At 45.0% G+C, this 14,622-nt stretch overlaps 1 protein-coding gene across 1 annotated transcript; it reads right to left on the bottom strand.

Moving 5' to 3' along the window:
* Positions 1 to 2,382: 2,382 nt before the first annotated feature.
* SMARCB1 (SWI/SNF related, matrix associated, actin dependent regulator of chromatin, subfamily b, member 1) lies at positions 2,383 to 10,669 on the bottom strand. Its single transcript, XM_056859240.1, has 10 exons — positions 10,572 to 10,669; positions 8,518 to 8,629; positions 7,598 to 7,627; positions 6,738 to 6,867; positions 6,277 to 6,414; positions 5,620 to 5,747; positions 5,062 to 5,228; positions 3,876 to 4,066; positions 3,437 to 3,568; positions 2,383 to 2,680 (listed from the first exon to the last, which is right to left on the bottom strand). Exons 1-10 carry the CDS (start codon positions 10,662 to 10,664, stop codon positions 2,641 to 2,643), a joined length of 1,161 nt encoding a protein of 386 aa, XP_056715218.1. The 5' UTR covers positions 10,665 to 10,669; the 3' UTR covers positions 2,383 to 2,640.
* Between the last annotated feature and the right edge of the window lie 3,953 nt (positions 10,670 to 14,622).

Genomic DNA, 14,622 nt, shown 5'->3' with positions numbered 1-14,622 from the left:
CTGTGAACAGGTATCTGGAGGCAGTTTTGGAGTGGATGAGGGCTAACAAACAGAAACTTAATCTCAACAAAATGGAGGTAGGTGGTACTAGTGTGTGGGGGAGAAGGTCTGACTGAAGAAATGGGATGCCTGCTGTTCTAGATGGGGTTTCACTCCCCATAAAGGAGCAGGGTGTGTAGCTTGGGGTGCTCTTGGACCCAGGCCTCCTGCTGGATAAGCAGGTGGAAGTGGTGGCCAGAGGTGCTTTTCAGTAGCTTCGCTGGTGAGCCAGCTGCAGCCCTTCCTGGACAGAAAAGACCTTGGCACTGTGGTGCATGACCTGGTAACATATAATTAGGTTACTGCAATGCACTCCACTTGGGCTGCCCTGAATACAGTCTGGAAGCTACAGTTGGTACAGAATGCTGTGCCCAGAATGTTGACTTAGAGTGGGTTGTAGGATCGTATCACTCCAGTCTTGATCCATCTACACTGGCTTCTAATTTGCTTCTGGGCTCAATTCAAGGTGTTAGTATTGACCTTTAAAGCTCTGTACGACCTGGGACCAACATACCTTAAGGACCCCCTTCTCCGATACAAACCTACCCACTCTGATCATCTTTGGAGGCCCTGCTTGAGTTGTCCCTGCCATCTGAGGCTAGACAGTTGGCGACCCAAGGAAGGGCTTTTTTTTTGGTCACAGCACCAAAACTTTGGAACTCCCTCCCCAGGGTGATTCATCTGTCTCCTATTGGTGTCTTATGCCAGCATGTGAAGATTTTTTTTGTGTTACATCTGACATATCCCCCAATAATTGTTTTCGGTACTCCTAGGGTGGTTTATGTATTTAATTTTATAATTTAACTGCTTTAATTGTTATGTTCACTGCCTTGTTATCGGGTGGAATGGTGGCATGAAAATGTTTTAAACAGAAACAGGGCTGGGCTGTTTCCCACCTTCAAACTCCATGCTAAGGCTGCCTGCACAAACTTGTGATTCTGGCTGCAAAATTGGGGGAAATGTTATGGGTGTGAATGTGTGTCAGACACCTGCCAGCCAGGAATACAAGATGGGCACAAGCAGCAGCAGGCACCTCCCTTGAAAACCAAGGGAGAAAACAGCTGAGTTCTACTCCAATGGCTCTTCCCGACATCCCTCTTCATTCTTTTGTCCTTGCAACATTCTCACCATGTGCTACTGTTCTCCTAAAATTGCCTGTAAGCATATGCAGTGGCAACCAGAGGCCACTATGGTATCTACTACACTAAACACAAAAGGAAGTCTGATGGATTAATTGGACTCTGTGACCAAGCACCAAAACCAGACCATAATGACAGCAGGCTGTCCACAGGGGGTCATGCACTGTTTTGAGCAGTTAAAGCCAAGAGGGAAACCACACAAGAAAACTGGAGCAGCCAACACTTGCTGCTCCCCTTTTCTTTTGAGAGGAGGTCAAATCAAATCTGGTTAATGTTTCTTAAAGTACCAAAATGGCACCACAGTGTTCCAGCATATTTTCTGCCACAGAAAGAAGTTTAATTTGTGCAGAGTATTGTGAAATGGGGCTGAAGCAGCAATTGTGACCTTTATAGCAGCAGGCAAGGTTCTGACCCAGACTATCCCTGCTGTTGCTTGAAATACATAAATTTAGCAGAAACAGAAACCTCCACTGGGCTCATTCCTCCAACCAGCTAAGCATCAGACTAACAGTCCTGCTGTGTTTACCAGCCAGCTCTTAGAGGGATTTGCCTCAATAACTCCACTGTAAAATAAGCCTTACACTGAGGTCCCTCTGTGTTGGAAGACACAACAACTACTTCCTTGTTAGGAACAGCATCATAAGTAAAGCTATGCTGGATCAGACCAAGGCCCATCAAGTCCAGCACTCTGTTCACACAGTGGCCAAACAGGTGCCTCTAGGAAGCCCCCAAACAAGATGACTGCAGCAGCACCATCCCATCAATGTATACGTGAAGTTGGGATTTTTTTGCCCCAATATGCATCACTTTACACTTGCTCACATCCACTATTAGTTCTGTCATTCTCTCCAAGTGATTTACTTAAATATTTCTATTCTACTTTTCTCCACACTGGCGACTCTGGGCCATAGGTGAAGAACCAAGGGATCAGCTCATGACAAGAACCAAGAGATCAGCTTATGACAGAAGGCCTTTGCCTTGGGCTATATTCAGGCTTAAATAGCTATAACAGGGTGGGGAAATGCAGTTCAGTTCAGATGTCACACAGCTGGCAAAGGTGTTCAGAATTCCCCTCCCCCTGCAAGGAAGGCTGGGATACCAACAGCCTGCACGCAGAAGAGACAAACTACATCTATACTGTACAGCAGCCAGGAAAAGAAATAATTAGCAGGAAAAGAGAAACATGCACTGGAGATACTTAATTACTCCTTTTATTTAAAAAGTTGTTCAAACTAGGTGAGGGAGGGAAGAAAGAGATAAAGGCTCAGACAGCCGCCTCAGATCTGTACTTGGACCCCTTGCTCGACACGTAGCCATGAAGCCCCCAGTCTTCTGACCTGCCGGGTCAGCAGAATGCAAGTGCTGTCAGTCCTAGAGTGGACAATTACAGCAAGACAGAGGCCAAAGGCTCGGTCCTTCAGGGAAGCAGTCTGGAGGTTGAACTCTTGTCAGTTCAGGCTGGTTACCAGGCAGGAGCAGTGTTGGCCAAACGCCTCATACGCCTGCAAGGGAAATGAAAGGCAGGCGTGAGCAGCAGCTTACAGACTATAGAACTGGGGAGGGATATGGAAAGAGAAAGAAGGGGGATTATAGGAAAACAATATACAAAGGTGCATGAATGCAAAAGGTACTCCCAGTGTCAATATTTTCCAGTGACATTAGGAAGCCGCCTTCAAACAACCCAAAAATGCCATTTCTGGCCACATGAAGTTGACATAGCTAAATAATGTTAACTATGTCGAGGCACCAGCTATAACTTCTCTACTATATATGTTAAGTCTCTGGGCACCCAGGTTTTCCTGCACCAGTCCTCTGCAAGCTGGGCAAAAGAGGGGTATGCCAACTGTTCTGAAATTTTAAAATTCTGATAACCAACCTCTTGCAAAAATTGTTTCATGCTGCATAGTTGTGTTTTACCAACTAAAAAAGGTAAAGGTCCCCTGTGCAAGCACCTGGTCATTCCTGACCTATGGGGTGACATCACATTCCGACGTTTCCTAGGCAGACTTTGTTTACGGGGTGGTTTGCCAGTGCCTTCCCCAGTCATCTTCCCTTTACCCCCAGCTGGGTACTCATTTTCCCAACCTCGGAAGGATGGAAAGCTGGGTCAACCTTGACCCGGCTACCTGAAACCAACTTCCGTTGGGATCGAACTCAGGTCGTGAGCAGAGCTTGAACTGCAGTACAGCAGCTTACCACTCTGCGCCACGGGACTACCAACTAGCTACAATGAAATCCATATGAACAGGCAACCGCACCTTGTGTTTCTGTCCTGGTCACGGATTTTCTTCTCCATCTCTGCATCTGTCAGGGTTTCAAGTAGGGGGCACCATTGGTCAGCATCTCCAGTGTTCCGAATGGCAATCTCCACTGTTGGCAGAGGGTTCTCACTAAAAAGGCCAGGACACAGGGCAAAAAAAGATGAGAAATGCAGCTGCAGTCCAGAGTACAGGTTTCACAGGATTTTAAAAATTTCAACACAGACTCACCATGAAGAGAACTTTCAGCAGGATCTGAACTCTGATGCATAAGCCAAGTAAACAGTCAGGCTTTATAACCTGGGAAACACTCAGGTTCCCAGCTATGAAGCTGAGCCTCTACAACACAACAGCTGGAGTCTCACAAAGTCTAAGCTCCAAACAAGCAGTCTAGGATCTCCTTGTAGGATTCTGCTGAGGAACAAGCTGTGCCCCTTACCTGAATGCGTATGTCTTCTGATGCCAGCTCAGTTGCCCCCGGATGCTGTAAGCAATAGTGGTGACAAACTCACCACCCAACCCAAGCTCTGAGCACAGCTTCAGTGCAAACTTCTCAGGGGAATTTTCTTTCTCTGACATATCCCACTCAAATTGGTCCACCAAGGAGATGTTCCCCACATGTATGTTGAGCTAGGTGAAAATGCCACAGAATTAGCATCATATTGCTGGTATTACAAATGACCTTAGTCCAATACTCTCTCTGCCCCCACCCCCTTTGGGCATGATTAGGAAGAAAAAGGAAACTGATTTCTCATTCTCTTTCATATTCTGCTACATCTTACTACTAACTGGTTTAAGCTACACATGAAGCTACCTTATGTGAGTCAGACCACTGGTCTGGGAAGGTCAATATTGTCTACTCCCACTGGCATTGGCTCTCCAGGGTCTTAGGTGCAGGTCTTTCCTATCACCTGCTATCTGATCTTTTAAACTGGAGAGGCTGGGGATTGAACCTGGGACCTTCTGCGTGCCAAGCAGATGCTCCCCCACTGAGCCACGGCCCCTCCCCAAAGCTACAACTGAGACTGCCATTTTGCCTCTGGAAAGACCAGTATGCTCCTCAAATACCAGGTATTAAACACAAAACATTTTCCACAAGCATAAGCTGGAACAGACATATGTACAAGGAGTTGCGTTTCTTTTCTATTAAGTGTGAAGATTGAAATTTTCTAGGTAAGGTAGCCTTGACTCTCCGCACCTCTGACACTCTGGGGAGTAAAAGCACTTCTCAGAGAACTATGTGGAGTAAAAGCACTTCTCAGAGAACTAATCAGAACAGTGCACAGATCACCTTATCTAAAATGCCAGCTTCAGTCTTCCTCTACATCAAGGGTTTGCCAGCACCCTTGCCAAACCACCCACCATTCCTACACTTTCTTGTGAATGAAAGGAGCATAGAATAGCCAACTCAAAACAGAAAAACTGTAGGGGGCATCCTGCAGGGAAGCAGCTACAACAGTAACAGAATTGGACGTGCTTATTGTGAATGCATTTATTTTCAGCAGCTGCTCTGGCAATAATAGCACTCGGCACTTCCCTGTAAAATAGCTGTGATTACCTTGAGCATCTCTATCACCAGACAGCCACAGACAGAATCACTGCAATTGTTTGTCACTTCTCTTTACCTTAATAATGACTCGCTGATCTGACTGGTCCTCCAGGATACTGTCTGTAGGATAAGATTCAATCTGTTGTCGGATTGCTGATGCAATAGCGGGAACAAAAGTCAGGGGATTCAAATCCAGGTCATCGCAGAGAATCTCCGAAAACATTTCTGGAGTCATTAGTTTCTCTGATGGAGGTAAAGAAGTCCTTGTTTTTATTATTAATCAGAAACCTTTAGAGGGTCTCTAGCTAAAAACAAAAGGAAGTTCCATGAACTGTGCAGCTTCCAGGGCCACAACAATGCTCTCATGCTAAAATGCTGGAATGATGATGGTCTTTGGTTCCCAATATCAGAAGACTTCACACCCCACCTCTCAACATAGGAATTCACTCACTCCTGACTGCCTCTCTTTACTAATTAGAAGCATATTTTCTGAAATTAATCAGAATAATCAAGATATAATATTTTGAGAAAATTTACCATTCTGAGAATGGCCTTCAATTTACATTGCAGGACATTTGAGGAGGAATCAATAATCCTGTTCCAAACCCCATACACTCGTCTGCCTCTTACACACCATTCATGTTCCATGTAAAAGCATCCCTCAGTTTCTGCCCATCTATCTCCATGTCCAGTCGAATTGGAACAAGCACCTCCAGCTGAGAGGCGTTCTCATGGATTACAGCTGGGTCATGGTCATCAAAGCTGAAATACAGAAACGTGGCAGTAAATGAAGGAAAGGGAAGAGGGAATGAAAGGCCTTCCTTTGAACCGGGACTCAGCCCCAGTAGCAGTTACAGTATTAACCCCTGGAATGAATAAAGACAAGGGTGTCTTGAAGAACTTACTCCTCATCCTTGAAAGGCAGTCATCCATCTACATACGTCAGAGACGGTGTGGGTATTCCCAGGATCAAACCAGATTTCTGACCCAAGCCCCATCAAGTTTTCAAAATTAAACACTTTGTCATCCTCCTTGCATCAGGAGGGCCTTTGGGATAGGCGTCTCTCTCAGCTGGGAGATTTTACTAACCCTCAGGCCAGATGTATGCCTCTGTCTGTTATTTACCTTGTATATCATCACTATATCCTTTTGCACACAGAAAATGGATGCTGGGGTAACTTATACCTCACAACTCCAATCTGAACTCAGGCTTCCCAGGTCCAGTCACTGGATGCTTACTTGTCTCTGATAAACCACCAGCAGTCTTAAAAAGCTAGCAACATACACTCACCACAGTGGAAATGTCCTCTTCTTGTCCCTACCCATCCGGTTCCTGTTAATAGTGGTCGAGCACGGTACAGCGTCAAGATGGTGGGAACTGTTTGGGAGGGTCGGGACCCACTGGCTGTTTCTTTTTGCCTTCTGTTCTCTAAAAGAGGAGATCACTTGCTGAATGAAAAACAAGCATCACAGCATTTATATCTAATTGTTCAGAGCGTACAGAAAAGCTTGAGCACAAGTCCAAATATGCTATTCTGTCAAAACCAGAGTAATTCATTTGCAATTCAAAATGTATTACCTGAGAGGTTTAGCTACAGTTCCTGCCAGCAAAAGAAAATATTATCAACGTAAGATAACCCCCTTAAACCACCACCCTTTCACCATGTCAATAAGTCTCCCAATTGGAAATCTATAATTGATGCAGACTCCTACGGTTTTGGGTTTTCCCAGGTAGTAGCACCCATTTATTACCTGAGGTAGGTGGGAGGCTCAGTGCTGATTGATACTGCCTTGTATTTCTCATCATTTCCATCCAAGATCTCTTCTACCTCTGAAGCTTTTAAGAGCGTCACACTTGTGGCTAGTGTTGTATAACCATGATCTAGAATGAGAAAAAGAGAGGTGTGGATCTCTAGAGTGTCGACTGCCAGAGGCACTCCCAAGGCCTCCTTTGTATGGCTAAATGGATCAAAGACCAACAGTCCCCCAATTCAAGGAGCAACCTGGGCTGGAAGGAAGGCCCCTGCATTTCCTCTACAAATGACCAGGGAATGTAAATCACCTACAGGGCTAACAACATATACAAGTTGTGTGTAGCCTAGTTAACCTCTTCTTGCTGCTCTCAAAATTTCCTCTGATTCCACTGGGAAATGGCCCTTAGAACATTCTGCTGTTCCATCAGCTATCACCCATTTTGTGGTCCCTTCTCAGAAACACATTGTAAACTTCTCAGTGCTTAATTAAACAATTTAGTCTTAATGAATATCCATCTATTTCTGCATCAAAGCCTTAAAAAGAAGTCAGAGCTATCAAAGACCACAACTGGTAGCTAATACTTGGACCTGACTGACCAACATCAGAGCCCAACATCCCTTAGCAATGGTGTAACATAACTCAAGGTATACAAAGAGACCCTAACAGGATAGGTCAAAAAGCAAAGATACTATTCAGACCCTGCGGAACAGATATGGTGGGCTTCAACAGCATCAAGGAAGACCCCCCCAACTGAGACTACAGAATACAGCACCACAGATTTCCCCCTCCCCCACCCATGAATTAGTATAAGAAGGATCAAAGAAATACTAGAATGATATATATACTGTTTGACTTACATCTTCTGGGACTGTGACTCCGCTGAGATTCTTTGAGAGGAGAAAAGAAGAGCAAATTCAGAGACCAACAGGACTTATACCCTTAAACATGCTACTGTTCATACTCTACCAGGGAACTCTCAAGCAGCAGTAGCAGGAGGTCAACTGTTACAGCCAGTCAGGGCTGCAATGATTCTGTTTCACATTATAATGTTTCCAAAAAACTACTGTGAACAGTGCAAAAATGCAACAGAAAAATCGTATTTTTATTTTGTTGCTAGTATTATGAATCAGATTTGTACCTAAAAAACCCTTCAATGGATCTGCTTTAAGCAGGTTGCTAGAAAGGCAGGATATAAACGTACAAAATAAATGAAGACATTTGTTGTAGTTGTTATAGAAAGCAGCTACATTTTAACGACGGAATAATTGCTGCCCTCTTGAAAACCTGCCAGCCTTCAAAGTCAAAATTTCTTACCACTTCCACAAAACTTTACAATCCCCCATTTCTGCTTTCATGACAGTCAGATATATTCATTCAACAAAGCTCAAGCCACTTAAGTGAGGGGATCATCCTTTCTTGTATACCCACTTAAGCCTGATTTACCCGTGTGACTATCTACCTTCAATTGGGCCACCACACACGTATGCATGCAGTGCAGTGTTAGCACACCATCACAATGCCTGCGCAGACTGTTTGGAGGGTTACTGTTGTATGAATAGCAGCTATGGGCGGGGTACATTTATGCTTTTCTGTTCACATTTAAATTTATTTACTGTCAGGCTTCCCAAACACTGGCTGAAAAAAAGACTAGTGGGAGACAATCTCATGCTCCATTTTTCTTCACAGGAAAGTCAATCACACTGATTGTCTGAACAAGTAACACAGTGAGTTTTCAATGCAGGATTAGCCAACTAGTGATATTCTCAGAGTTCTTTACCATGGGAAGAGGCAACAATTTTCTTCCTCTCCTCCACTGTGGCCAGTCGCCTCCAGAGTGAGGGGTACCTCTTGTACAAGGATCCACGAAACATACGCAAATAATTGCCCACCTGCAAGGGAAAGAGAGATGCTGCTGCAACAAGAGGTGCCAACCGCATTCTGTGCTGCATACAACCCCTCAATTCAAGTGAGACCACAGACCATTCAAAGACTGGAGCACATGCCCACTGTGAAAATGTCTCAGCCCACAATGTAAGTGGCAGACAATCTAGCAAAGTGCATGTGACAGCTCTTTTACAAGTGTGTAAATGAGGTGGCGTGTGACCATTTCTGCCTCTCTGCGTGCTTTCAATATTATACAAGCCTCACATGCTTAAGGTAAGAGTATGCAGGTTACCTAGGTAGAAAGGGCAATGTTCCTGCTAGCCCTGGTCCTGAATGTGTGTCACAATGCTGGCAATAAGCCCATGCACATATAGCAATACATGTTTAGGCTCTGTGACTATGTCAGGCTGACTGTGCAGGGGTGACCCTGTTCCCTGCTCCGGGCCACAGAAGCAAAAGATTGGGAAGAGTAAGTGAAGTCTGGTTCACACATATAGGATGGTAATGAGGTGGCATAATGGAGTGTGGGGGCTGCTTTCCATTTTTCAGTGTTCCTTTGCATTATTAAACTTCTGCATAAAACTCAACAAAGCAGAGAGAAAGTTTTTACCTCTTTGCTTGTTGTGGCAGGTTTTTTTCTTAACTTACAAGGAAGCATTTCCTTAATTTGATCCTACATTCTGAAGCGGCACAATCCATTCTACCATCTCATGAACACACGAAGCTGCCTTATACTGAATCAGACCCTTGGTCCATCAAAGTCAGTATTGTCTACTCAGACAGGCAGCGGCTCTCCAGGGTCTCAGGCAGAGGTCTTTCACATCACCTACTTGCCTAGTCCCTTTAACTGGAGATGCCAGGGGTTGATCTCTTTGATTAACTATTTCATTCCTCTCCATATGTGAACCAGGCTCCTATCCCAACTTAAGTGTCCAAAGACCCTCCCAGTTGGGACTCCAAAAAAGCCCCTCCGCTCCTATGAATGCTTTTTTTTTGCAACATCTCTCCAGGCTCTTAGAGCGCTGGCTTCAAGCTCCATCTCCAAATGCCAGGCGGACCCCTTTGTTCTCCCGCAGCAGAGCTTCTCACGCTGGGTCTTTTGTAGCCTCAGACAACAACTACATAAGGCCTTTTCCAAGTGGACTTTTTAGGATCCTCAGTTACGAAAAGTAGCCTGGATAGCTGTCAAAGGCGTTAGATAATTCACAGTGGGTAGCCGTGTTAGTCTGTCTGCAGTAGTAGAAAAGGGCAAGAGTCCAGTAGCACCTTAAAGACTAACAAAAATATTTTCTGGTAGGGTAGGAGCTTTCGTGAGCCACAGCTCACTTCTTCAGATCCTCTGAAGAAGTGAGCTGTGGCTCACGAAAGCTCCTACCCTACCAGAAAATATTTTTGTTAGTCTTTAAGGTTCTCCTTTATCTGAAGAACATCTTTATCTCACTTCTTTATCTGAAGAATACCTTTATCTCACTTCTTTATCTGAAGAAGTGAGCCGGGGCTCACGAAAGCTCCTACCCTACCAGAAAATATTTTTGTTAGTCTTTAAGGTGCTACTGGACTCTTGCCCTTTTCCAAAGGCGTTAGAGACAAGGAGGGATCCACTGAGCCAAAAATAGATCCCCCATGGTCAGCAACAGTCTACTTCCGAAAACCACACGCAAACAGGGGAGAGTCTTTAAAGAGCTTTGCAGGTGGTTTCCCTTCGCCACAAACGGAGAGAGCCCCGGACTTCGGCCCGGCTTCGCAGGGCACAGGAGGGCGGAGCTCCTTGGAGGCGCCTGTCCGCCGCCGCCGCCGCCGAATTGACAGATGCTCCCGGAGGTCCGAGCGCGCACCGGCTCTCCTCCAAAAGGAGGAGGAGCCACTTCGCCTCACCTTCTCCCCCCTCCCCTCCCGGTCCGCTCCGAACCCAACCGATGGAGGGGGGGAAGGGAGAGGCGCTCTCACCTCAGAGCCGATCATGAAGAACTCGCCGTCCTCCTCCAGCTGGAACTTGACGGGCTTCTGCCCGAAGGTTTTACTCAGCGCCATCATCATCATGGCGAAAGCAAACAGCAGCCGGGCCGAAGACACGCGAGCGCCAGAGGCCGCGGCCTAAGCGGCGGGAACACCGCGCATGCGCCCCCCCTGTGAAACCCGGTCCTCTCGACGGGGAGCGCCGGACGAGCAGAAGGGAACCCTGATGGGCGGTGGTCACGCCCACCAGAAAGAGAGGCCGCGCACGCGCAAAGAGGCCCCTTTGGGAGCGGCCACGCATGCGCCCCGCTCGGGCGGACCGCTTTCCGGCTTGTGCGCGTGCGCTGCAGGCGAGGCGTCTGAGGTACTATCCAAGGTCTGCCGATTGGGTGCGGGGAACGGAATGGCTCTGTGCGGAGGGAGAAAGAAAGCCGCCTGGTTTTGTTTTGTTTTGGGTCTGCCTTTTTGTGGAGCCTCGCCATGTCTGCGAGGGGAAGTTCAACGCGGGAGTCTCTATAACGGTCCTTCTCTAGACGGTCTCCAGGCAGAGCCGCGGAAGGCGCTTCTGGGTGAGCTCCGGTTGCGGCAGCGCTATAGAACGCTTCGTTGCAAGAAAAGGCTCGCGCGCAGCTGCCGGGCCGTTTGCAGAGTCCTGCAACGGGCTCGTTGAAAGCCCGTCAGTCTCTGGGAGAGTCCGTGCTCAGCTGGTTATTTTCCTGCTGGGATGTTGGAACACTTCTGGTTGTTACCTATACAAAAGGCGTGCAGGTGTAGCATCACATTTCATTCCATCATTATGGTTGCTGACCTCTCTTTTTTTTTTAAAAAATATTTTTTTCTTATACATGCATACATTTAATTAACATTGTCATTTGATTCTAGATCTTTGTTTAATCTACTATATATAGTACTACCCAGATCTACTCTGACTTCCCCTCTTCCTTCTTCTGTCACTAACTTATCTCCGTAGTCCTCTTTGCAGTTGTCTTCTAATTCCTTATAAAACATTCTACAATTATTAATACTTAATTTCTTCATTCATTTGGTTCTAAAATATAACTGTTATTAACAATTGAATTAGACTAAATCATAACCTTTAACATTTGTCATACTAAGTTCATCTTTACAATATAAAATCCATGCCTCCCACTCCCTCAGAATTTCATCATTGTCTTTATGATTTACTAACGCAGTCAATTTCGCCATTTCTGCTAGTTCAAACATTTTATTCAGTCAGTTTTGTCCGGTGTCTCAGTCATTTTCCATTTAGCTGCATAGACCATTCTTGCAGCTGTGGTGGCATAAAGTAAAAAAGTTATTTGCGATAAAATGTTTTCTGGCCTCTTGATCAAAGCTTCTTAAACAGTTGCTGACCTCTCGATCAAAGCTTCTTAAACTGTGGGTCACGACCCCACATGGGGTCACGTCACTGAATGTGGGGGTCGCAAAAAAGTTGGCAACAGTAAAAGAATTGTTTTAAAATAAATTCCTTTTATTTATTATCAGTAAGTGTTTGGTTTGTATACCTGTTTTATAAACCTATGTACCAGGGGCTGCGTAAAAATTTATCTGGTGAAAAGGGGTTGCGAATGGAAAAAGTTTAAGAAGCCCTGCTCTAGATGGGGCCTGGGATTTTCCAGGAATTCTGACCTCTCCATGCTACGGAGATCAGTTCCCCTGGATGAAATAACAGCTTTGCATGATGGACTGTATGACATGGCGTCCCTGTTGAGCTGCTTCCTCTCCCTAAACTTTGCTGCCCGCAGGCTTCACCCTCAAATTTCCAGGAATTTCCCTGCCCAGAGTTGGCAGCCCTGCTTATCATGCTAACATGAGGTAGAATGGCTGTCACATAGACTAGTCTAGTCTCTGGGGCCTGCACTTAGATTTTTAACAAAGGATCCCAGTGATTAATCCATGCGCCTTTGGCCACAAACAAGAACCTGCCTCATTAACACTAAATGAAGAAAACATTTCACCCATGTTCTTTCTTGGATTAATTTCCGAGTGATCCAATTTTAGGCAGTTTGATTTGCTTCACAACATCATGCTTTTCTGCTCAGGCCATGGTGGTCTACAAACATACGCACCTCTGCCTACTTAGCTCTCTCCCCATTCTGTTTGTATGTGTTCTTAGGATCCTGAACTACCACCTCATCCAATCAGGTAACAAATCTGGTCCCCCACCTGTGTTGCTCCCCTTTTCCCAAGCCTGGAAATTAAAAATCTTTTGTTTTTGGATCCAGCTGCTTATCCTTTAACAAGGGTTAGAATTCATCACTGAATTGTGTGCTCCTGGATTTTGCCTGGCTCCAAGCCACCTCCCATCTTCTATGAGAAAACATTGGATTACTTGCTGTCCAGATATCAGGATTGCTGCATGGATTTTTCAGTAGCTAGAGTTTCCTTGCTTCGTTGGGTTTTTGTGTGTGTTTTGTTTACTTTTTTGGCCTGGTGCTTCTCCTCAAGTGAAGGGACTTGCAGAATGTTGGGTACTTGGAGTGACCTGCTTTTTAAATAGGCATCAGGATGTGTGATCTTATTTTGACTTCTTGAACTCTAATATTTGTATTATTTCTCTTAATAAATTTTATTTCTGGTTCATTCGATCCAGATCTCATTGTTCCTTCCAAGCTTGCAGAGGTGTTTCACCACTTAGTCAAAAAAAATCCCTTAGTACTGTTGTGTAGGTCACTGTCTAGAATTAGTTCTTTAAAACTGGGAGTGAGAGGTGGTGGAAGGAAAGTCTGTTTATTTATTCAGTATATTTTTGTCCCACCCTTCCTCTAAGAATCTCAGGGCAGCATACATTGGTTTCTACTTTCACAACAACCGTGTGAGGGCAGGTTAGGCTGAGAGTGCCAGGCCCTGGGTCACCCAGTGAGCTTCGGGGCACAGAGGGGATTTGAATGTGGGTCTTCCAAATCCTAGTCCAACACTTCAACCGTTGCACTATTTGGGGGTGCATTTGGGCTCAAATAAGAAAGTAGACCAGTTCTGCTTTGCTCCTTTGTGTGTGAGACGTGAGACTAGAAAGAGGCAGAGTATGTGGCATGGGGATGTCATATGGGTTATGGGTGTCTCTTTAAGGGTTCCAGCAGGTGAGCTCTTGGCTGTCAGTTTTTTCCTTAAATTATTTTTGTGACCGCAACCATTTCTCCCAATTTTAATATGAAAGTATTTCTTTCAATACATGCATTATATTTATTTTCTAAACTGCTAGCCGTTTGTTTTCTGAATCATTTAAAGTGCTATCAACAGTTTTTGTTTTGTATTGCTCAAACGATTTCTGTATTTGCACTGACATCCCAATCTTTCATTTATTGTTATTTTAAATTCATCCACTGTTTTCATTGCTATTAATTGTTGCTTTCTTAATGCAGGCACCTTATCTATGAATTTTCATCTGTTTGATGCAGCCAACTTGTAGAATTTTAGAACTTTAGTATCATTTTCCCTTCTTCCCTGTGGTTTGTGCCTGTCTTAAATATCTGTCACTTTTCACAGTATTGAAGATTTGTGTCTGCTTCAGACTCTTCCCATTGTTCATTTTAATGGTTTGGTGTTCACTGCCTTGGGGACCCTATGTGGGTGGAAAGGCAGCATAGAAATTGTTTAAATAAATAGCAGAGCTGCTTATATTTATTTATCTAGTGTTTGGTCCTTTAAAAATGTTGCAAGCCTTCATGCAAAACCCCAAAACAGAACAAAAAAGGGCTTTATGATGCAGAAATCCTGCTAACATGGTGTGAGAGCCAGTGTGGGATAGTGGTTAGATTGTTGGATTCGGTTGTGGGAAATCCAGGTTGAAATCCATACTCTGCCAAGGAAGCTTGCTGAGTGAACTTGGACCAGTCACATACTCTCAGCCTAACCTACCTCAAAGGGTTGTTTTGAGGATAAAACAGAGAAGGGATAATGTTGTAAGCCACTTTGGGTCTCCATTGGAGAGAAAGGCTATCCTGGTCTGGGCAGCTGAGACCTGCTCCCTAAATCATTGTTGTTACTCAACAGACCCTCATACAGGACACTTACTTTCCTA

The sequence above is a fragment of the Euleptes europaea genome, chromosome 13 (genome assembly GCF_029931775.1).
Source record: "Euleptes europaea isolate rEulEur1 chromosome 13, rEulEur1.hap1, whole genome shotgun sequence".
NCBI lineage: Eukaryota > Metazoa > Chordata > Lepidosauria > Squamata > Sphaerodactylidae > Euleptes > Euleptes europaea.
This window is presented reverse-complemented; position numbering and strand designations above follow the sequence as displayed.

Coding starts and splice junctions, on each gene's coding strand:
- SMARCB1 (XM_056859240.1), bottom strand. CDS start 10,664: ATGATGATGATGGCGCTGAGTAAAACCTTCGGGCAGAAGCCCGTCAAG. Junction 8,630..10,571: donor TCTTCATGATCGGCTCTGAG/GTGAGAGCGCCT, acceptor TTTCCCTTGCAG/GTGGGCAATTATTTGCGTAT. Junction 5,748..6,276: donor AAGAGGACATTTCCACTGTG/GTGAGTGTATGT, acceptor TCTGTATTTCAG/CTTTGATGACCATGACCCAG.